This window comes from Coregonus lavaretus, assembly GCF_964263955.1.
Source record: "Coregonus lavaretus genome assembly, contig: HAP1_SCAFFOLD_682, whole genome shotgun sequence".
NCBI lineage: Eukaryota > Metazoa > Chordata > Actinopteri > Salmoniformes > Salmonidae > Coregonus > Coregonus lavaretus.
In genome coordinates, this window is record NW_028157998.1 from 157573 (window position 1) to 182679 (window position 25107).

The 25107-nt window shown below is 41.7% G+C and overlaps 1 protein-coding gene across 1 annotated transcript; it reads left to right on the forward strand.

Moving 5' to 3' along the window:
* Positions 1-13854: 13854 nt before the first annotated feature.
* LOC311124551 (uncharacterized protein) lies at positions 13855-22794 on the forward strand (the record flags this gene model as incomplete). The annotated part of the gene is made up of 6 exons (XM_084198671.1): positions 13855-13926; positions 20592-20708; positions 21006-21090; positions 21220-21448; positions 21861-22018; positions 22768-22794. Exons 2-6 carry the CDS (start codon positions 20641-20643, stop codon positions 22792-22794), a joined length of 567 nt encoding a protein of 188 aa, XP_084054797.1. The 5' UTR covers positions 13855-13926; positions 20592-20640.
* Positions 22795-25107: the final 2313 nt, after the last annotated feature.

The window sequence follows — 25107 nt, forward strand, 5'->3', positions numbered from 1 at the left end:
GTCTGTATTTTCCACTGATTCATATGGATACCAGTCCATACATTAGCTGTAAAAGTGGGTAAAACCAGACAAGCATATAACTGTATACTTGAGTGTGTTTCAGCAGGGTGAGGTCAGAGAGATGCTTCCAAGTCAGTATTTTTCAGAACTCATAAAATCCTTAACACAATCTGATGGGATGAATGTTCAACCCCATTAAAATGACCATAAAGTCTATATAGCACCTTTAAGTTAAGACCTCACAGATATGTTCATGGCAAAGCAGTTCAATTAATGATATTAATTGATTCTTAAAGAATATAACTTGTAAATCCTGAGCCTCATCTTGAGGAGTCACCTGTGACAGGATTCATAAAGAGTAGGAGTACTGATCTGGGATCCGTTTAGCCTTTTAGATCATAATGAAACAGATTAAATGGACAGGGGGGACCTGATCCTAGATCAGCACTCCTCCTCTGGGAAACTGCCTTTATGAATAAGGGCCCAGGAGTCAGAGGGACCAACTGGAAGTCTCTCTGGATAAGAGCTTCTGCTAAATGACTAAAATGTAAGTGTAGTATGAGTCAGCAGGACCAGGAAACCAAACACATGGTGTTGTAAAGTCTAGTTACAGCAGGTGGTTACTGCCCTCTAGTGGAAGATACCAATAAAACACATGGTGTTGTAAAGTCTAGTTACAGCAGTGGTTTACTGCCATGTAGTGGAAGATACCAATAAAACACTTGATTATCAGGGTGGGGAGACGGTTGAGTGAAACAGAAAGTACAGGATCCACTTGGAGATGACAGAGCAGAAAACACTATATGGAGAGAACTGAAAAATAAAGTAAGTATTTCTGAACAATAATCTATTCTAATGGACAGAGTAAGAGAATGAATACCTGGAATGAGATATTACTAGTTAGTAGAACTGCTACTCGAAATGTATGACTGTAAGTCGCTTTGGATAAAAACGTCTGCCAAATGGCCTATTATTATAATCAATAGGCCTTAGTGTTATAAGGTAGGCTATTATCATTGTCATTATGGAGACACCTATTTTACAACCCTTATTCCATAAAACATATTACCGCTGTAGAACTGATGCACATCAAGAAATAAGGTGACAAATCACAGGAAAACTACTTTAGGCACTCTAGAGCACGTTAGATACATTCTGTCGGAGGTGGTGTAAACTGCATTCTAATGTCGACTTTGCTTATGGAAAACCATATCATGCGAAGGTTTTCACACATGCTCAGTTCTTGGGTTTCGTTCTTGGGTTTTGTTATCAGCAAAACGTCTGGTGAAGATGGTGCAGGAGCTTTTCAATGATAGGGTTTTATGTTTATCTCAGGGTTTCTCAATCCTTTTGTTCTTGCCCAGGACCTACACACCTGATTCAACTAATCATCAAATATTTTAAGACAGTTTATTTGAGGACTGTTAACAATTATTATAGGCCTACAGTAAATTGTTTTTTGGAGAGAAAAAAACACTTAACTATACCTGGTTTCTAGTAAATTATAAGTTTAGCTAAAATAATATAAGAGATGTCTTGAAGAAGGACTATAAAAAAAATAGAAGCAAGATTTGGCACAATGTCAGGAGTTACTGCAATCACATGCAACTGACTGTTAGCGCCACCCTCTGGTTACTATTGGTATATAAAGGGGTGAGGCCATGACTGCAGTTGAAACTGAAAATAACAAAGTATCTGTACAGGCGCCATTTTGAGATGACAGAGCAGCTCATAGTTTAATCTCTAAACTGCAACGCAGTTTGAAAGTAAAGTGAGTATTTCAGGTTAATAATCTAGAATAAAGGGAACATTTGGAATTCACCAAACTAGTGTTGGAGTGCTGCTGGGCCATTCCTACCATGCAGAGCCTTTTCTGGCCCCAGGAAATATCACTTCTTATTTAGTGTAAAATGTGGATTCCAAAAGGCTTTAAATATAAAGTCAGGTGTCCTTTACCTTAAACTGGAGGCAAAAGAAACGCACACCTGTTTAGGAGAGGTGCTGGGTAGCAGAGTAGAACACCTGTTTAGGAGAGGTACTGGGTAGCAGAGGAGAACACCTGTTTAGGAGAGGTGCTGGGTAGCAGAGTAGAACACCTGTTTAGGAGAGGTGCTGGCTAACAGAGGAGAACACCTGTTTAGGAGAGGTGCTGGCTAACAGAGTAGAACACCTGTTTAGGAGAGGTGCTGGCTAGCAGAGTAGAACACCTGTTTAGGAGAGGTGCTGGCTAACAGAGTAGAACACCTGTTTAGGAGAGGTGCTGGCTAGCAGAGTAGAACACCTGTTTACGAGAGGTGCTGGCTAACAGAGGAGAACACCTGTTTAGGAGAGGTGCTGGCTAACAGAGTAGAACACCTGTTTGGAGAGGTGCTGGTTAGCAGAGGAGAACACCTGTTTAGGAGAGGTGCTGGATAACAGAGTAGAACACCTGTTTAGGAGAGGTGCTGGATAACAGAGTAGAACACCTGTTTAGGAGAGGTGCTGGCTAACAGAGTAGAACACCTGTTTAGGAGAGGTGCTGGCTAGCAGAGTAGAACACCTGTTTAGGAGAGGTGCTGGCTAGCAGAGTAGAACACCTGTTTAGGAGAGGTGCTGGCTAACAGAGTAGAACACCTGTTTACGAGAGGTGCTGGCTAGCAGAGTAGAACACCTGTTTAGGAGAGGTGCTGGCTAACAGAGTAGAACACCTGTTTAGGAGAGGTGCTGGCTAACAGAGTAGAACACCTGTTTAGGAGAGGTGCTGGCTAGCAGAGTAGAACACCTGTTTAGGAGAGGTGCTGGGTAACAGAGGAGAACTCCTGTTTAGGAGAGGTGCTGGGTAGCAGAGGATAACACCTGTTTAGGAGAGGTGCTGGGTAACAGAGGAGAACACCTGTTTAGGAGAGGTGCTGGCTAACAGAGGAGAACACCTGTTTAGGAGAGGTGCTGGGTAACAGAGTAGAACACCTGTTTAGGAGAGGTGCTGGCTAACAGAGTAGAACACCTGTTTAGGAGAGGTGCTGGGTGGCAGAGTAGAACACCTGTTTAGGAGAGGTGCTGGGTAGCAGAGTAGAACACCTGTTTAGGAGAGGTGCTGGCTAACAGAGTAGAACACCTGTTTAGGAGAGGTGCTGGCTAGCAGAGTAGAACACCTGTTTAGGAGAGGTGCTGGGTAACAGAGGAGAACTCCTGTTTAGGAGAGGTGCTGGGTAGCAGAGGATAACACCTGTTTAGGAGAGGTGCTGGCTAACAGAGGAGAACACCTGTTTAGGAGAGGTGCTGGGTAGCAGAGGAGAACACCTGTTTAGGAGAGGTGCTGGGTAACAGAGGAGAACACCTGTTTAGGAGAGGTGCTGGCTAACAGAGTAGAACACCTGTTTAGGAGAGGTGCTGGCTAACAGAGGAGAACACTTGTAAAATAAAAGGAGAGTCTCACTCTATGAGCTCAGATGAAATAATTTAGTAACCTGATGACCAACGTTTCAATAGACAGCGGTCTTCATCATTTATCTTAAAAATACCAAAATATGGATCCTTAAAGGGAATTTTATGCATTTCTAAATGGGTTAAATGGAATAGTAACTGAATTCTGGACACTGACTGTAGGCCTGTAACCTAATATAATATGAACTCCTGCAGAATTATGGATTTCTTGCATTTAAATGATACAACAAATGTTAATTTTGTCTGGGGAACAGGGGAGGATAAATGTTATTCATTTCAGTATCTCTTGAGATAATGTGAATGAGACTGTAAGGTGTTATTTTTGACACTATTATGCAAACAGTATTTTCAACCTTATCAACCTTATTAAACCGTTCAAACCGATGACATTTGGACATTTTGCACAGGATCTGGCTGACTGGATCAAGCTGCACAGGTGGCCTACTTTTTGAAGGGATTTGTTTGACAATCAGATGAAAACATAATCACATATGATATGTGAAACTGAGCCTGAGCAGACCTCAGAAACATCTGTCACAGGGATAAGATGTGTACATGCATCAACTCAAAAACAGAATACTGAAGTATCCTGAATAATATCGGGATATTGGTGTGCATGTAAAAGTGGTCGCTGTTAAAGCAGGGGTTAACTGCCATCTAGTGGAAGATACCAATAAAACACTTGATTATCAGGGTGGGGAGGCGACTGAGCTGAAACTGAAAGTACAGGATCCATTTGGAGATGACAGAGCAGAAAACACTATATGGAGAGAACTGAAAAATAAAGTAAGTATTTCTGAACAATAATCTATTCTAATGGACAGAGTAAGAGAATGAATACCTGGAATGAGATAGTACTAGTTAGTAGAACTGCTACTTGAGCTGAGTTGCTGACAGACAGCAGTTTTCAAAGTGGAAACTAATCAGTAGGTCTATGTGTTATCAGGTAGACCATTATCATTGTCATAATGGAGACACCTATTTTACAACCCTTATTCCATAAAACATATTAACGCTGTAGAACTGATGCACATCAAGAAATAAGGCGACAAATCACAGGAAAACTACTTTAGGTTCTCTAGAGCACGTTAGATACATTCTGTCGGAGGTGGTTTAAACTACAATCTAATGTCGACTTTGCTTATGGAAAACCATATCATGCGAAGGTTTTTACACATGCTCAGTTCTTGGGTTTCGTTCTTGGGTTTTGTTATCAGCAAAACGTCTGGTGAAGATGGTGCAGGAGCTTTTCAATGATATGGTTTGATGTTTATCTCAGGGTTTCTCAATCCTTTTGTTCTTGCCCAGGACTTACACACCTGATTCATCTTATCATCAAATATTTTAATACAGTTTATTTGAGGACTGTTAACAATTATTATAGGCCTACAGTAAATCATATTTTGGAGAGAAAAAACACAACTAAACCAGGTTTCGAGTAAATTATAAGTTTAGCTTAAATAATGTAAGAGATGTCTTGAAGAAGCACTATGAAAAAAATAAAGCAAGATTTGGCACAATGTCAGGAGTTACTGCAATCACATGCAACTGACTGTTAGCGCCACCCTCTGGTTACTATTGGTATATAAATGGGTGAGGCCATGACTGCAGTTGAAACTGAAAATAACAAAGTATCTGTACAGGCGCCATTATGAGATGACAGAGCAGCTCATAGTTTAATCTCTAAACTACAACGCAGTTTGAAAGTAAAGTGAGTATTTCAGGTTAATTATCTAGAATAAAGGGAACATTTGGAATTCACCAAACTAGTGTTGGAGTGCTGCTGGGCCATTCCTACCATGCAGAGCCTTTTCTGGCCCCAGGAAATATCAGTTCTTCTTTAGTGTAAAATGTGGATTCCAAAAGGCTTTAAATATAAAGTCAGGTGTCCTTTACCTTAAACTGGAGGCAAAAGAAATGCACACCTGTTTAGGAGAGGTGCTGGGTAGCAGAGTAGAACACCTGTTTAGGAGAGGTGCTGGGTAGCAGAGGAGAACACCTGTTTAGGAGAGGTGCTGGCTAGCAGAGTAGAACACCTGTTTAGGAGAGGTGCTGGCTAACAGAGTAGAACACCTGTTTAGGAGAGGTGCTGGGTAGCAGAGGAGAACACCTGTTTAGGAGAGGTGCTGGCTAGCAGAGTAGAACACCTGTTTAGGAGAGGTGCTGGCTAACAGAGTAGAACACCTGTTTAGGAGAGGTGCTGGGTAGCAGAGTAGAACACCTGTTTAGGAGAGGTGCTGGCTAACAGAGTAGAACACCTGTTTAGGAGAGGTGCTGGGTAGCAGAGTAGAACACCTGTTTAGGAGAGGTGCTGGCTAACAGAGTAGAACACCTGTTTAGGAGAGGTGCTGGCTAGCAGAGTAGAACACCTGTTTAGGAGAGGTGCTGGCTAACAGAGTAGAACACCTGTTTAGGAGAGGTGCTGGGTAGCAGAGGAGAACACCTGTTTAGGAGAGGTCCTGGGTAACAGAGTAGAACACCTGTTTAGGAGAGGTGCTGGCTAGCAGAGTAGAACACCTGTTTAGGAGAGGTGCTGGCTAACAGAGGAGAACACCTGTTTAGGAGAGGTGCTGGCTAACAGAGGAGAACACCTGTTTAGGAGAGGTGCTGGCTAACAGAGTAGAACACCTGTTTAGGAGAGGTGCTGGGTAGCAGAGTAGAACACCTGTTTAGGAGAGGTGCTGGGTAGCAGAGTAGAACACCTGTTTAGGAGAGGTGCTGGCTAACAGAGTAGAACACCTGTTTAGGAGAGGTGCTGGCTAGCAGAGTAGAACACCTGTTTAGGAGAGGTGCTGGGTAACAGAGGAGAACTCCTGTTTAGGAGAGGTGCTGGGTAGCAGAGGATAACACCTGTTTAGGAGAGGTGCTGGCTAACAGAGGAGAACACCTGTTTAGGAGAGGTGCTGGGTAGCAGAGGAGAACACCTGTTTAGGAGAGGTGCTGGGTAACAGAGGAGAACACCTGTTTAGGAGAGGTGCTGGCTAACAGAGTAGAACACCTGTTTAGGAGAGGTGCTGGCTAACAGAGGAGAACACTTGTAAAATAAAAGGAGAGTCTCACTCTATGAGCTCAGATGAAATAATTTAATAACCTGATGACCAACGTTTCAATAGACAGCGGTCTTCATCATTTATCTTAAAAATACCAAAATATGGATCCTTAAAGGGAATTTTATGCATTTCTAAATGGGTTAAATGGAATAGTAACTGAATTCTGGACACTGACTGTAGGCCTGTAACCTAATATAATATGAACTCCTGCAGAATTATGGATTTCTTGCATTTAAATGATACAACAAATGTTAATTTTGTCTGGGGAACAGGGGAGGATAAATGTTATTCATTTCAGTATCTCTTGAGATAATGTGAATGAGACTGTAAGGTGTTATTTTTGACACTATTATGCAAACAGTATTTTCAACCTTATCAACCTTATTAAACCGTTCAAACCGATGACATTTGGACATTTTGCACAGGATCTGGCTGACTGGATCAAGCTGCACAGGTGGCCTACTTTTTGAAGGGATTTGTTTGACAATCAGATGAAAACATAATCACATATGATATGTGAAACTGAGCCTGAGCAGACCTCAGAAACATCTGTCACAGGGATAAGATGTGTACATGCATCAACTCAAAAACAGAATACTGAAGTATCCTGAATAATATCGGGATATTGGTGTGCATGTAAAAGTGGTCGCTGTTAAAGCAGGGGTTAACTGCCATGTAGTGGAAGATACCAATAAAACACTTGATTATCAGGGTGGGGAGGCGACTGAGCTGAAACTGAAAGTACAGGATCCATTTGGAGATGACAGAGCAGAAAACACTATATGGAGAGAACTGAAAAATAAAGTAAGTATTTCTGAACAATAATCTATTCTAATGGACAGAGTAAGAGAATGAATACCTGGAATGAGATAGTACTAGTTAGTAGAACTGCTACTTGAGCTGAGTTGCTGACAGACAGCAGTTTTCAAAGTGGAAACTAATCAGTAGGTCTATGTGTTATCAGGTAGACCATTATCATTGTCATAATGGAGACACCTATTTTACAACCCTTATTCCATAAAACATATTAACGCTGTAGAACTGATGCACATCAAGAAATAAGGCGACAAATCACAGGAAAACTACTTTAGGTTCTCTAGAGCACGTTAGATACATTCTGTCGGAGGTGGTTTAAACTACAATCTAATGTCGACTTTGCTTATGGAAAACCATATCATGCGAAGGTTTTTACACATGCTCAGTTCTTGGGTTTCGTTCTTGGGTTTTGTTATCAGCAAAACGTCTGGTGAAGATGGTGCAGGAGCTTTTCAATGATATGGTTTGATGTTTATCTCAGGGTTTCTCAATCCTTTTGTTCTTGGCCAGCATTTACACACCTGATTCAACTAATCATCAAATATTTTAAGACAGTTTATTTGAGGACTGTTAACAATTATTATAGGCCTACAGTAAATCATATTTTGGAGTGAAAAAAACACAACTAAACCAGGTTTCGAGTAAATTATAAGTTTAGCTTAAATAATGTAAGAGATGTCTTGAAGAAGCACTATGAAAAAAATAAAGCAAGATTTGGCACAATGTCAGGAGTTACTGCAATCACATGCAACTGACTGTTAGCGCCACCCTCTGGTTACTATTGGTATATAAATGGGTGAGGCCATGACTGCAGTTGAATCTGAAAATAACAAAGTATCTGTACAGGGGCCATTTTGAGATGACAGAGCAGCTCATAGTTTAATCTCTAAACTGCAACGCAGTTTGAAAGTAAAGTGAGTATTTCAGGTTAATAATCTAGAATAAAGGGAACATTTGGAATTCACCAAACTAGTGTTGGAGTGCTGCTGGGCCATTCCTACCATGCAGAGCCTTTTCTGGCCCCAGGAAATATCACTTCTTATTTAGTGGAAAATGTGGATTCCAAAAGGCTTTAAATATAAAGTCAGGTGTCCTTTACCTTAAACTGGAGGCAAAAGAAATGCACACCTGTTTAGGAGAGGTGCTGGGTAGCAGAGTAGAACACCTGTTTAGGAGAGGTGCTGGGTAGCAGAGGAGAACACCTGTTTAGGAGAGGTGCTGGCTAGCAGAGTAGAACACCTGTTTAGGAGAGGTGCTGGCTAACAGAGTAGAACACCTGTTTAGGAGAGGTGCTGGGTAGCAGAGGAGAACACCTGTTTAGGAGAGGTGCTGGCTAGCAGAGTAGAACACCTGTTTAGGAGAGGTGCTGGCTAACAGAGTAGAACACCTGTTTAGGAGAGGTGCTGGGTAGCAGAGTAGAACACCTGTTTAGGAGAGGTGCTGGCTAACAGAGTAGAACACCTGTTTAGGAGAGGTGCTGGGTAGCAGAGTAGAACACCTGTTTAGGAGAGGTGCTGGCTAACAGAGTAGAACACCTGTTTAGGAGAGGTGCTGGCTAACAGAGTAGAACACCTGGTTAGGAGAGGTGCTGGGTAACAGAGGAGAACACTTGTTTAGGAGAGGTGCTGGGTAGCAGAGTAGAACACCTGTTTAGGAGAGGTGCTGGCTAACAGAGTAGAACACCTGTTTAGGAGAGGTGCTGGGTAGCAGAGTAGAACACCTGTTTAGGAGAGGTGCTGGCTAACAGAGTAGAACACCTGTTTAGGAGAGGTGCTGGCTAACAGAGTAGAACACCTGTTTAGGAGAGGTGCTGGGAAGCAGAGTAGAACACCTGTTTAGGAGAGGTGCTGGCTAGCGGAGTAGAACACCTGTTTAGGAGAGGTGCTGGGTAACAGAGGAGAACACCTGTTTAGGAGAGGTGCTGGCTAGCAGAGTAGAACACCTGTTTAGGAGAGGTGCTGGCTAACAGAGTAGAACGCCTGTTTAGGAGAGGTGCTGGGTAACAGAGGAGAACACCTGTTTAGGAGAGGTGCTGGCTAGCAGAGTAGAACACCTGTTTAGGAGAGGTGCTGGCTAGCAGAGTAGAACACCTGTTTAGGAGAGGTGCTGGCTAACAGAGTAGAACACCTGTTTAGGAGAGGTGCTGGGTAGCAGAGGAGAACACCTGTTTAGGAGAGGTGCTGGCTAGCAGAGTAGAACACCTGTTTAGGAGAGGTGCTGGCTAACAGAGTAGAACACCTGTTTAGGAGAGGTGCTGGGTAGCAGAGGAGAACACCTGTTTAGGAGAGGTCCTGGGTAACAGAGTAGAACACCTGTTTAGGAGAGGTGCTGGCTAGCAGAGTAGAACACCTGTTTAGGAGAGGTGCTGGCTAACAGAGGAGAACACCTGTTTAGGAGAGGTGCTGGCTAACAGAGGAGAACACCTGTTTAGGAGAGGTGCTGGCTAACAGAGTAGAACACCTGTTTAGGAGAGGTGCTGGCTAGCTAAGTCGTAGTCTAGTTACAGCAGGTGTTTACTGCCATCTAGTGGAAGATACCAATAAAACACTTGATTATCAGGATGGGGAGGCGACTGAGCTGAAACTGAAAGTACATGATCCATTTGGAGATGACAGAGCAGAAAACACTATATGGAGAGAACTGAAAAATAAAGTAAGTATTTCTGAACAATAATCTATTCTAATTGACAGAGTAAGAGAATGAATACCTGGAATGAGATATTACTAGTTAGTAGAACTGCTACTCGAAATGTATGACTGTAAGTCGCTTTGCATAAAAACGTCTGCCAAATGGCATATTATTATAATCAATAGGCCTTAGTGTTATAAGGTAGGCTATTATCATTGTCATTATGGAGACACCTATTTTACAACCCTTATTCCATAAAACATATTACCGCTGTAGAACTGATGCACATCCAGAAATAAGGTGACAACTCACAGAAAAACTACTTTAGGCGCTCTAGAGAGCGTTAGATACATTCTGTCGGAGGTGGTCTAAACTGCATTCTAATGTCGACTTTGCTTATGGAAAACCATATCATGCCAAGGATTTTACACATGCTCAGTTCTTGGGTCTCGAGTGGAAATTTGAAATGGAAGTTATGGAACTCCATCATGTGCTTCTGTTATGAGAAAACCTCCACAATGAAACTGACATTAAATGTGGAGAATGATAGATATGTTGGCCATCAAGTAGCCTATTCATTGTTATGCCTGTCTAGGCTACTGTAGCCTGCCATTTTATACTATAAATATGTTGAAATGACTGGAGTCGTTGCAAATCATTTTGTGCCACTTGTGTAGCCAACCTGGAGCTGGCAAACAGATGTAATAAATAGCCTTTAACTTCAGTTTATTGTTGTTGTAGCCTTGTGTTATTATGTAATTAATAATGGCCATGTTTAGTTAATTCAATTGGAAGTTATGAAGTGTCACCATGGTCACAGTTCTATCTCAACTGCTGATCAGATGTTAGAATGCATTAGATTGAAGGTAACAGTCAGCCAGATTAGGCTACAGGTAAAGAAATAACCTGGCTGTTGTTGACAAGCATGGACCTATTTAGTTAATATCCATGTTATTAATATTTAATACAGATTGAAATTACGACCCCATCCTCAGTAGCCTATTCCAGCAGGCTACTGGGCAACAGAAGCACTTCCTACCTCAACATCGTCTTGCTATTCATGTTAAATAAATTAATATGTCAATTTGAACTAAGCAAGCTGCTAAATCATTCAGCTTTTTTCTTGCCTACATCTTGCCCAGGCTACTGGAGGCTATCTGAAATAAGATGTAGGCCTATCAGGGTCTATGTTTTGGCCTAGTTGTCAGGCCTTGAGGGTGGGTTTTGAGTAGTCATTGGGCTAGAAAAAGTAATTGCATTAAATCACCTGACTGTTTGGACGTGTCTGTTAGTTAATGTTTTATTTCTAAGAGATCATGAATAAAAGAGAACAATGGACATTCTATAATTAGTTGTCACTGTGTTCACCACAACCAACATGCTGCATCTCTGTTTAGGGGTCAGTGGTCTAAAATGAGTCTCTCTGGGGAGAGAGAGGAGGGGGGCCCTGCCTCTAAAAGGAGTCTCTCTGGGGGACATGACACCAAAGCTAAGAGTTGAGATGACAATTTTGTTTAAGAATTCTTAAGTTTATTTCCAAAACGCTATATCCACAATTTTTTTTTCAGCAGCAATGATTGCCTTGGGTACCTTCAATATTACTGGGTACCTAAAATATTACTGTTCTCAGATTTTGTATTAATGGATTTGAGATGTGTATAAAAATCCATGTTTTTTTGGCTAAATGCTATATATCCATTGTTTAGCTGGAATGGAATGTCCGTATCCTGTATATTTGACTGTGATATGTGGTTGTCTCACCTAGCTACCTTAAGATGAATGCACTTACAGATGCCATATCTTAATTTGACCCAGTTTCTCACAGCAGGAAAATAATCCTGCAGCAATAGGAAATGTAAATTATTATGTGCATTATAATTCATGAAATGTTTTTGTAGTGGTCGGTAAATTTTTCATTAGGGCAAATCAAGTTTGACATTTTTAAAGTGGAAATTACAAACTCTAGAAGCCTTTTTAAAGCTTGAATAAACTACAATATGGTAACTGTATTGTAAGTCACTCTGGGCCCGGTTTCCCGATAGCGATGGAATTTAGGCTTACCAGTGTTTTAAGATGCATCTTTCCTACAACGGCTGAAGATGTAACATGTATTTCCCACGCACCACGCAGAGAGAACGGCTGAAGATGTAACATGTATTTCCCACGCACCACGCAGAGAGAACGGCTGAAGATGTAACATGTATTTCCCACGCACCACGCAGAGAGAACGGCTGAAGATGTAACATGTATTTCCCACGCACCACGCAGAGAGAACGGCTGAAGATGTAACATGTATTTCCCACGCACCACGCAGAGAGAACGGCTGAAGATGTAACATGTATTTCCCTCGCACCACGCAGAGAGAACGGCTGAAGATGTAACATGTATTTCCCACGCACCACGCAGAGAGAACGGCTGAAGATGTAACATGTATTTCCCACGCACCACGCAGAGAGAACGGCTGAAGATGTAACATGTATTTCCCACGCACCACGCAGAGAGAACGGCTGAAGATGTAACATGTATTTCCCACGCACCACGCAGAGAGAACGGCTGAAGATGTAACATGTATTTCCCACGCACCACGCAGAGAGAACGGCTGAAGATGTAACATGTATTTCCCACGCACAACGCAGAGAGAACGGCTGAAGATGTAACATGTATTTCCCACGCACCACGCAGAGAGAACGGCTGAAGATGTAACATGTATTTCCCACGCACCACGCAGAGAGAACGGCTGAAGATGTAACATGTATTTCCCACGCACCACGCAGAGAGAACGGCTGAAAATGTAACATGTATTTCCCACGCACCACGCAGAGAGAACGGCTGAAGATGTAACATGTATTTCCCACGCACCACGCAGAGAGAACGGCTGAAGATGTAACATGTATTTCCCACGCACCACGCAGAGAGAACGGCTGAAGATGTAACATGTATTTCCCACGCACCACGCAGAGAGAACGGCTGAAGATGTAACATGTATTTCCCACGCACCACGCAGAGAGAACGGCTGAAGATGTAACATGTATTTCCCTCGCACCACGCAGAGAGAACGGCTGAAGATGTAACATGTATTTCCCACGCACCACGCAGAGAGAACGGCTGAAGATGTAACATGTATTTCCCACGCACCACGCAGAGAGAACGGCTGAAGATGTAACATGTATTTCCCACGCACCACGCAGAGAGAACGGCTGAAGATGTAACATGTATTTCCCACGCACCACGCAGAGAGAACGGTCGCCAAGTGCGTTGTTGGAGCATGTCGTTATTTAGAGGATTGAAAGAAAGGGAGCGCTGCTCTCTGATCAGTTTTCTCCATTCAAATCTTTCCTTAACATTATAATTAGTTCCCAATACTGATGACAGATCAGCTCCTAGAGAGATATTACCACCTACGGCTGCAAATATTGAGACGGCTTATTCTAAATCACAGATTTGGCACATCATTGGGCACATGTTAGGCTACACATCATGAAATATATTGAGACAAATTACAGACCGTAGTCTACAAGTAGCAAAATAGAACTCAATTGATTGAACATGAAACGTATTTCAATATAACTGAAATAGGACTATAGCCTACTGTTTATATTTTAATGCAGTCATCTCGGTTTTCATTTGAAGCATCATTTTATACGTCGCTTGTTTGCATCAATTGCAAAGACATTTGCAACTTTGTATTTGTAGTCAACTTTGTTCTGAATTTATCGGCGGTCACAGAGAGACGGATTAACCATGTGATTCTATGTTTAGCGGAGATCTTCTGTGTATAAAGTGACGCGGGAGGGCAAAAAAGCATCTAACGACGCACTTGGCTGTTCTACAAGTGGTCTGAGGCAGGTGTTAGAATATGAGCGTTTTCAAGTGCAACGTTAATAACGATGGTTTTGAGAAACAGCTCAGAGATTTAACAATGCTCCTACGAAGGTTCTAACGATTAACTTAGCCTTAAGATGCTTTTGGGATACCAGGCCCTGGACAAAAACATCTGCTAAAGTCAAAGGTAGATGTTTTACATACAGATCTCATATTACTGGATTTTATTTTATTTTTATTTTTTTTATATTGATGTTACAAATGTATCATGTGTACAGTTCTTTATTAAAAATGTAGTTATTTGTTATATTTGACTGTGTAAAACCTAGCAGTACTACTTATTTATCTGAGAGTGAGGCAGATGTACATTCAATAATTAGTTGTCACTGTGTTAACCACAACCAACATGCTGTATATCTGTTTTTATTTTTAAAACTTTTATTTCACCTTTATTTAACCAGGTAAGCCAGTTGAGAACAAGTTCTCATTTACAATTGCGACCTGGCCAATATAAAGTTTAGGGGTCAGTGGTCTAAAATGAGTCTGTCTGGGGAGAGAGAGGACCAATTTTCTACTCTGAGACGCTTTGTGGATATGGGCCCAGATCTCAAAATATTGTTTTAAAAAACAAAGAATTTTTGTTTTACATAATAATAAAAAAAGAATATTACTAATGTAAGCCACTGTAAATACTTGGTTTAGTTTATTGTGTTGCTCTGCTCATGTCCGCGTTCTGGAACTGTCCGCGTCCCCGTACAGAACTGTCCGCGTCCACGTACGGTTTGGCGCCAAGCATATTGTCCAGTTACGCGCAGAGTGGTCTGAGGTGATCTTGGGGAGCAACGACGGAGTTCGTTACAGTGTTGAGACACCGAAGTTTATTGTTCAATTTGCTTTTTTGCGTAATGGTCAGTGACAGTATGAGTGTAGCCAGATCCTTTTCACTCGCTATCCTTGTTTCATCTTGTGGTTCACCGGATTTGTCATCACCCTCGAGGGACAGACGAAAGACCTGCTAGCTAGCCAAGCTAGTCTGTACAGCTAGCTAAGCTAGCTACTCTACCAGCAGCATCCTAGTTATCCTGGCTACCACTACATCATCACCGGCTGCCTGCATTTCTTGTGGACCGATGGAGATCCCTGGTTGTTTCTTCCACCTGTTAAATACCGTGGAGGGCTTCTCCCTCTCTCGTTGACGGATGCTGGCTTCCTACCCTCCCACTGTCCGGTTCTCCTCTCTTCACTAGATGGATGGTAACTTTAGTGTTTAACCCCTCTGTGTCCAAGGACTGAACTTTTGAATATTATTTTCGGGGCGCCTCAAGTGACATTTTTTACAACGTTTATTTCTGATAAAATTAGTTCATTGCATCCGCCATGGAGCCCAGTTTCATAATATTACCTTCTGTCCCTGGTTATGAAGTAATTGCGAAAAAACAGGCCTTATGTTTGGGCATTTTTCACCCTACCAGTTCCTATTAGTTCTATTGAGCTCCGTGGCACCGACTCGCCTTCAGAACGTTCTATTCCCAGCCCATTGTTCTGCGTCACAATGCCAGCTTCACTATTGTTATCAATGAGACCTGCCTGCGTTAACCCTGTAGGTTTACCTCAGGTAACTTATTATTAACAAGGTTACAGCTACTTGGTGAGCGTTAACCCTGTAGGTTTACCTCAGGTAACTTATTATTAACAAGGTTACAGCTACTTGGTGAACGTTAACCCTGTAGGTTTACCTTAGGTAACTTATTATTAACAAGGTTACGGCTACTTGGTGAGGTTACGGCTACTTGGTGAGCGTTAACCCTGTAGGTTAACCATTTTCTAGATCCAAACTGCTACAGACCTATATCCATCCTGCCCTGCCCTTCGAAAGTATTTGAAAGCCAAGTTAACAAACAGATCACCGACCATTTCGAATACCACCGTACCTTCTCCGCTATGCAATCCGGTTTCCGAGCTGGTCATGGGTGCACTTCAGCCACGCTCAAGGTCCTAAACGATATTATAACCGCGATTGATAATAGACAGTACTGTGCAGCCGTCTTCATCGACCTGGCCAAGGCTTTCGACTCTGTCAACCACCGCATTCTTATTGGCAGACTAAATAGCCTTGGTTTCTCAAATGACTGCCTCGCCTGGTTCACCAACTACTTCTCAGATAGAGTTCAGTGTGTCAAATCGGAGGGCCTGTTGTCTGGACCTATGGCAGTCTCTATGGGGGTGCCACAGGGTTCAATTCTTGGGCCGACACTTTTCTCCGTGTATATCAATGACTCTCAGATCCACCTCTACGCAGACGACACCATTTTGCATACATCTGGCCCTTCATTGGACACTGTGTTAACAGACCTCCAAATGAGCTTCAATGCCATACAACACTCCTTCAGTAGCCTCCAACTGCTCTTAAACACTAGTAAAACTAAATGCATGCTTTTCAATCGAACGCTGCTGGCACCCGCCCACCCGACTAGAATCACCACTCTCGACGGGTCTGACCTAGAGTATGTGGACAACTACAAATACCTAGGTGTCTGGTTAGACTGTAAACTCTCCTTCCAGACTCACATAAAGAATCTCCAATCCAAAGTTAAATCTAGAATCGGCTTCCTATTTCGCAACAAAGCCTCCTTCACTCATGCTGCCAAACATGCCCTCGTAAAACTGACTATCCTACCGATCCTTGACTTCGGCAATGTCATTTACAAAATAGCCTCCAACACTCTACTCAGCAAATTGGATGTAGTCTATCACAGTGCCATCCGTTTTGTCTCCAAAGCCCCATACGCTACCCACCACTGTGACCTGTACGCTCTTGTTGGCTGGTCCTCACTACATGTTCGTCGTCAAACCCACTGGCTCCAGGCCATCTATAAATCACTGCTAGGCAAATCCCCGCCTTATCTTAGCTCATTGGTCACCATAGCAGAACCCACCCGTAGTCTGCGCTCCAGCAGGTATATCTCACTGGTCATTCCCAAAGCCAACACCTCCTTTGGCCGCCATTCCTTCCAGTTCTCTGCTGCCAATGACTGGAACGAATTGCAAAAAATCTCTGAAGCTGGAGACTCTTATCTCCCTCACTAACTTTAAGCATCAGTTGTCAGAGCACCTTACCGATCACTGCACCTGTACACGGCCCATCTGAAATTAGCCCACCCAACTACCTCATCCCTATATTGTTATTTATTTTGCTATTTTGCACCCCAGTATCTCTATTTGCACATAATCTCTTGCACATCTAGCATTCCAGTGTTAATACTATTGTAATTATTTTGCACTATAGCCTATTTATTGCCTTACCTCCATAACTTGCTACATTTGCACACACTGTATATATATTTTCTGTTGTATTTTTGACTTTATGTTTTTTTTACCCCATATGTAACTCTGTGTTGTTGTTTTTATCGCACTTCTTTGCTTTATCTTGGCCAGGTCGCAGTTGTAAATGAGAACTTGTTCTCAACTGGCTTACCTGGTTAAATAAAGGTGAAATGAAAAAAATAAATAAAAGGTTTACCTCAGGTAACTGATTATTAACAAGGTTACAGCTACTTGGTGAGCGTGCCCACTGTTCACCTGATTATATACCATATTGTGGTCACCAATAGTGAGGTGAGACACAGTTTAAGAGGCGATGGCTGGTGGATAGCCATCAAACATTAAACATTTTCTGGTCATGGTTAACCATATTTGTTTTAAGAAAAAAGTGTACAATCTAAACAAAACGCATGTCCCTGTCCTCTTTTTCAAGATGTGGGCGATTTAAACAGCCAGAAGACATTTTTTAATGAAGAAATAACCTTTTCTTTGAGGACTTGTTGTTTCTAAATGGCTGCTGGGTAATTTGATATGCATCAAAATCTTCGTTCATAGGCATCAAATTGAGCGAATGCTGCTCAGGTTCACTGAGTTGCAAACCAAATGGGTATAATGGGGTGATTGTTGTCTAATCAGGCGGTCTAGCTAATGGATTTGTATATCTGACGCAGTTGATGCCTCAGATTATGAGCCAAGCAAGTGTCATGAATTAGTTATGTAGTACCCACATACGGCCACAAGGACGAGCAAGAGTGCCATAAACCCATACTGTTTTTGGCCATATAAACCCTAAACCTAACAATCAATGAAATGTATTTATAAAGCCTTTTTTACATCAGCAGATGTCACAAAGTGCTATACAGAAACTCTTACCCTACTTATAACCCTAACCCCTAATTCTAGGGTAGGGTAGCCTAGAACACTTTTAGAAACTATTTTAGTAATAATATTATCTTAGTAAATACAATTATAGTATTAAATAGCGTTTTGATTATTTTGTTGTTATTTTATTGTATGTATAATTACAAGACAGAACACTTGATAAATAAGACACATTTGTTTTATTTTTAAATGTGGTTTGAATTGGGTGACCTAGTAACCTCTGTGTGAAAGTCCAGCAATTGGCGTGGGGCAGGTTTGAGACTGATCTAATACACTTTATTTCTCAGCTGCCTCACCAACGTCTGTACGTGAATTAATAACTTTTAATTGTTAAATATTTCCAATAGATGGCAGCATAAGACCACGAAGCATCAGTTATAGGCTACAAGCAGCAATATGATTTACATAAATTAGCATGCAACCAAATACTATATGTCCCATGATTTTCTAAAATGGTCACTCATTACTTTAGTTAGCTATATATCTCGTATTAGGCCTGTGATGCTTTTGGAAGAGCAATTAAATAGTGACTATAGCATGTGTTGAACCCCGGGTAAATAATCACTAGTCAGATGCTCCAACCTCAACCCTAGTATAGATGCATTTTTAAATATCTAATATTGCGATTAAACATTTTTACATTTTAGTCTACGCTCTTATCCAGAGCGATTTACAGTAAGTGAGTGCATACATACATTTTTTATTTTTTGTTTTTGTTCATACTAGCCCCCTGTGGGAAACGAACCCACAACCCTGGCGTTGCAAACGCCATGCTCTATCAACTGAGCTACATCCCTGCCGGCCATTCCCTCCCCTAGCCTTGACGACGCTGGGCCAATTGTGCGCCGCCCCATGGGTCTCCCGGTCGCGGCCGGCTACGACAGAGCCTGGATTTGAACCAGGATCTCTAGTGGCACAGCTAGCACTGTGATGCAGTGCCTTAGACCACTGTGCCACTCAGGAGTACAACCTCGGAATAGATAAGACAAGATTGCGTCTTCCAGCCCACCAATAAATTACATCTTGCAACCCTCGCGGTTAGCAAATGTACCTCAACATGCCCCTCGCTTGTGCTAGAAGGCAGAGTGCTCGCTGCTGGTTGATGAATCTGACAATAAATGTACTAGGAAAATACGTTTTTTGCGACCAGAGGTGACTAAATTAATGTTCAGGCTTATTGATAATCGTTATAGTAATGAAGCATAATTTCAAAACATGAGCATAAAAACAGCTAATAATAAACATGAATCATCATTATATTATTTCACGGTAATGTGTTAAATGCTTTTTCAGTCATTCCTCTTGCGTTAGCAGTGTGGAAAGGGACAGTAAAAAGCATGTGCAGGAGTTTTCCTGTGAGGGGGAGTGGTGGTGTATCCAGAGAAAAAACTAAACAAACCTTCTGAAATGTCATTCATGGTCTTATGCTGCCATCTATTGGAATTATTTAGCAACTGCAGTAGTACTGAATAAAGTATATCCTTACTAAAGTAGTAATTACTCAGAATTTCAAAATAGGACATTTTCTAGTTCATTTACCACTTACAACCATAACATAACAATTTATAGCATAACAAACAATGAAACTGACATAAACCAAAAACACCATACATTTAGTTAACTATATATATATATATATATATATATATATATATATATATATATATATATATATACTATTTATTTCGATGGGTGACATTATCTGCCAAAGTAATACCACTGTAGATAAAGAAGAGCTCTCCAGTAGGTGTACCAAAACATTCAAAGGCCATTTTCTCAAAATTTAGGTTACAAGTTTATCATCTTTCAAAGCAGAATTACTTTCCCATTTTTCCTCAACTGTAGTGTATGATATACCTTTTTCTAGCTGAGTCTCTACTTTTATCCAATGTAAAAAACACAATTTCAAATTTTGCTACATAAGATCGAATCGAGCCGGTCGGTCACATTTGACTGTATAAAACCTAGCAGTACTACTTATTTCTCTGAGAGTGAGGCAGAAATATATTATTACTGTGTAAAACCTAGCAGTACTACTTATTTCTCTGAGAGTGAGACAGATATATATATATATATTATTACTGTGTAAAACCTAGCAGTACTACTTATTTCTCTGAGAGTGAGGCAGAAATATATTATTACTGTGTAAAACCTAGCAGTACTACTTATTTATCTGAGAGTGAGGCAGATATATTATTACTGTGTAAAACCTAGCAGTACTACTTATTTCTCTGAGAGTGAGGCAGACATATATTATAACTGTGTAAAACCTAGCAGTACTACTTATTTCTCTGAGAGTGAGGCAGATATATTATTACTGTGTAAAACCTAGCAGTACTACTTATTTCTCTGAAAGTGAGGCAGATATATAGCATTTTTACAAAAAAATAACATTATTTTTCTCTGAAATGAAATCATCAAGTGATGGATTTTAAACAAATACATTTCTGTCATTGAACAACCCCATGCCATGATTAGATAGTGAAAAAACACACCAATCTCTTTCATAATGTCTTTAAACAATAAAAGCTAATTTACCAACATTTCTGAAAATGCCGTTTTAGAATGAAACTCTTCTTATGTTTCCTGTTTCTCCATCTGAGCTCAGAGTAGATGAGAGACGTAATGTTTGTCTCTGTTGTGTTGAAGCCCAATCAAGCAGGAGAGACCAGCCTCCCCTGTACCCAGCTGTGTGTCCATGAATAATGACTGGTCTATGATGGAATCTCTAAACTTTAGAGAGGGAGACTTTTCTACTGAACAAAGGTAAGAAGAACTCATGGGTCATGGTCAGTGAGTTAAACAACACTGTCTCTAGTCATTTCTCCTCTCCCATTTGACCATTTATGTTTGTTGTTTTCATAATCCATAGGCTAAGTGTGTGTGGGTGTGTGTGTGTGTGTGTGTGTGTGAGTGTGTGTGTGTGTGTGTGTGTGGGTGTGTGTGTGTGTGTGTGTGTGTGTGTGTGTGTGTGTGTGTGTGTGTGTGTGTGTGTGTGTGTGTGTGTGTGTGTGTGTGTGCACTCCCTGGATGAGGAGATGTAATCTCATGTTTTGTCCACAGAAACCAACAGGAGTTATCAGAGTCAGAGATGCTCAGTGGTCAGTCTTCCCAGAGTCATCAAACAGACCTGGCCTCCATATTCATTGTATGTGGTCTTGTTATGTACATTTGTTTTTGTTTACCTCAAGTAAAGTTGATCTGTCAATCATTCATTCATTTGTTAATGAGAAAGTATTTAGTCTCTTGCTTAACTTATTTACTTGATTTATTTCAGTTGCTTGAAGAGAATATTATGACATTTGTGAAGAACGAGCTGAAGAGGTTCAAGAGGATTCTTAGTCCAGAACTCCCAGAAGGCTTTGAGAGTCAGAAGCAGGATAAGGAAGTGGTGGATGCTGAAGATGAGAAGCAGGAGAGCAGTGCCAGAGAGGGGGTTCTGAAGATCACACTGCATGTCCTGAGGAAAATGAACCAGAAGGAGCTTGCTGACACACTGGAGAAAAGTAAGAGCTGTCTGCCTCATGTTGAATGCTGTTTTTTTGAACATGTAAAAGCTGTAGCTAAAGTACAGCTAAAGTAGCTGTGTAACTAAATGATATTGTAGCATCCTTAACACAACACCTAGTGACCTCATCAAGTAGCAGCAGGGATGTGTTGTGTTGATTAATTGAGAGAGAGAGAGAGAGAGAGAGAGAGAGAGAGAGAGAGAGAGAGAGAGAGAGAGAGAGAGAGAGAGAGAGAGAGAGAGAGATCATACCAAAAATAATATAATAAGTCACACCAGTGTGTAATGCATTATCAAAACATTTACACATTTATACAGTCACTTAAGATAAGACATTAATTGTATTTAAAACTTTATAACAGTAGGCATTAAAACAGACGTAATATTAATATCCTCTGTGTTATTTCTAGATTCAGATGAGCTTGCTGTGATTTGCCAACGTGAACTCAAATCTAATCTAAAGAAGAAGTTTCAATGTGTATTTGAAGGGAACGCTAAACAAGGAAACCCAACACTTCTCAATAAGATCTACACAGACCTTTACATCACAGAGGGTGGAAAAGGAGAGGTCAATAATGAACATGAGCTGAGACAGATTGAGACAATAACCAGGAAACAAGCAAGACCAGAGACTGCAATCAAATGTAACGACATCTTCAAACCCTTAACTGGACAAGACAAACTTATCAGATCTGTGCTGACAAAGGGAGTCGCTGGCATTGGAAAAACAGTCTCTGTGCAGAAGTTCATTCTGGACTGGGCTGAAGGAAAAGCAAATCAGGATGTCCAATTTGTAATTTCATTCCCTTTCCGGGAGCTGAATTTGATGAAAGGTGAAAAACTCACTTTGATTGAACTTCTCAATCACTTCTCAATGGAAACCAAAGAATCAAGAATCTCCAACTACAACAAGTACAAATTTCTGTTAATCTTTGATGGTCTGGATGAGTGCCGACTGCCCCTAGACTTCCAGAAGAACAAGATCTGTTGTGACGTCACAGAGTCAACCTCAGTGGATGTTCAGCTGACAAATCTCATCAAGGGAAATCTGCTTCCCTCTGCTCTCATCTGGATAACTACCCGACCTGCAGCAGCCAATAAGATCCCTTCAGGGTGTGTTGACCAGGTGACAGAGGTACGAGGGTTCAATGACCCACAGAAGGAGGAGTATTTCAGGAAGAGATTCCGTGATGAGGACCTGGCCAACAGAATCATCTCACACATAAAGACATCAAGGATCCTCCACATCATGTGCCACATTCCAGTCTTCTGTTGGATTTCTGCAATAGTCCTTGAACACATGCTGAAACATAACAGAGAAGAGATGCACAAGACTCTGACTGAGATGTACTCACACCTTGTGGTGTTTCATACCAAACAGAAGAATGAAAAGTATCTTGGGAATGAAGAGACAGGTCCACACTGGAATGAAGAGAGCATTCTGTTACTGGGAAAACTGGCTTTTCAACAGCTTGTGAAGGGCAATCTAATTTTCTATGAAGAAGACCTGAAAGAGGCTGGCATTGATGTCAATGAAGCCACAGTGTACTCAGGATTGTGCACACAGCTCTTTAAAGAGGAATGTGGGCTGTACCAGGACAAGGTGTATTGCTTCGTGCATCTGAGCATTCAGGAGTTTCTGGCTGCTGTATATGTGTTCCTCTCATTCATCAACAACAATGAGAATCTAATGGCCGAACCTCAAGTTACTGAAGTTACTTTCTACAAAAGTGCTGTGGATAAAGCCTTACAAAGTGAGACGGGAAACCTGGACCTGTTCCTCCGCTTCCTTCTGGGCCTCTCACTGGAGTCCAATCAGAAGTACTTACGGGGTCTACTGACAAAGACAAGAAGCAGCTCACAGAGCCATGAAGAAACAGTCAAGTACATCAAGGAGAAGATCAGCGACAATCCCTCTCCAGAGAGATGTATCAATCTGTTCCACTGCCTGAATGAACTGAATGACCATTCTCTAGTGGAGGAGATCCAAATCTACCTGAGATCAGGAAGTCTCTCAGAAGAAGAACTGTCACCTGCACAGTGGTCAGCTCTGGTCTTTGTGTTGCTGACTTCAGAAAAGGAGCTGGATGTGTTTGACCTGAAGAAATACTCCAGATCAGAGGAAGGTCTTCTGAGGATGCTGCCAGTGGTCAAAGCCTCCAGAGCTGCTCTGTGAGTACATAAAATGACATATCAGAACTAATCATCAGGAATAAATATTATGTTTAGAGTAAAATATGTATTATAATATTTATATTATATTATATTGAAACACATATTGAATAAATGCATTGATTTCCACATTAGTATAATATTATGACCATACAATTCTAGGAGACGGAAGATGAATATACAGTGAGGGAAAAAAGTATTGATCCCCTGCTGATTTTGTAAGTTTGCCCACTGACAAAGAAATGATCAGTCTATAATTTTAAAGGTAGGTTTATTTGAACAGTTTTGAGACAGAATAACAACAAAAAAATCCAGAAAAACGCATGTCAAAAATGTTATAAATTGATTTGCATTTTAATGAGGGAAATAAGTATTTGACCCCCTCTCACATTTACATTTTACATTTACATTTTCGTCATTTAGCAGACGCTCTTATCCAGAGCGACTTACAAATTGGTGCATTCACCTTATGATAGCCAGTGGAACAACCACTTTACAATTAGTTTATTTTATTTTTTTATTTTTTTGGGGGGTGGGGTAAGGGGGGTAGAAGGATTACTTTATCAAATCCCAGGTATTCCTTAAAGAGGTGGGGTTTCAAGTGTCTCCGGAAGGTGGTGAGTGACTCCGCTGTCCTGGCGTCGTGAGGGAGCTTGTTCCACCATTGGGGTGCCAGAGCAGCGAACAGTTTTGACTGGGCTGAGCAGAAACTGTGCTTCCACAGAGGTAGGGGGGCCAGCAGGCCAGAGGTGGATGAACGCAATGCCCTCGTTTGGGTGTAGGGACTCATCAGAGCCTGAAGGTACGGAGGTGCCGTTCCCCTCACAGCTCGGTAGGCAAGCACCATGGTCTTGTAGCAGATGCGAGCTTCAACTGCAAGCCAGTGGAGTGTGCGGAGGAGCGGGGTGATGTGAGAGAACTTGGGAAGGTAGAACACCAGACGGGCTGCGGCGTTCTGGATGAGTTGCAGGGGTTTAATGGCACAGGCAAGGAGCCCAGCCAACAGTGAGTTGGAGTAATCCAGACGGGAGATGACAAGTGCCTGGATTAGGACCTGTGCCGCTTCCTGTGTAAGGCAGGGTCGTACTCTGCGAATGTTGTAGAGCATGAACCTACAGGATCGGGTCACCGCCTTGATGTTAGCGGAGAACGACAGGGTGTTGTCCAGGGTCACGCCAAGGCTCTTTGCACTCTGGGAGGAGGACACAACGGAGTTGTCAACCGTGATGGCGAGATCATGGAACGGGCAGTCCTTCCCCGGGAGGAAGAGCAGCTCCGTCTTGCCGAGGTTCAGCTTGAGGTGGTGATCCGTCATCCACACTGATATGTCTGCCAGTCATGCAGAGATGCGATTCACCACCTGGTTATCAGAAGGGGGAAAGGAGAAGATTAATTGTGTGTCGTCTGCGTAGCATTGATAGGAGAGGCCATGTGAGGATATGACAGAGCCAAGTGACTTGGTGTATAGCGAGAATAGGAGAGGGC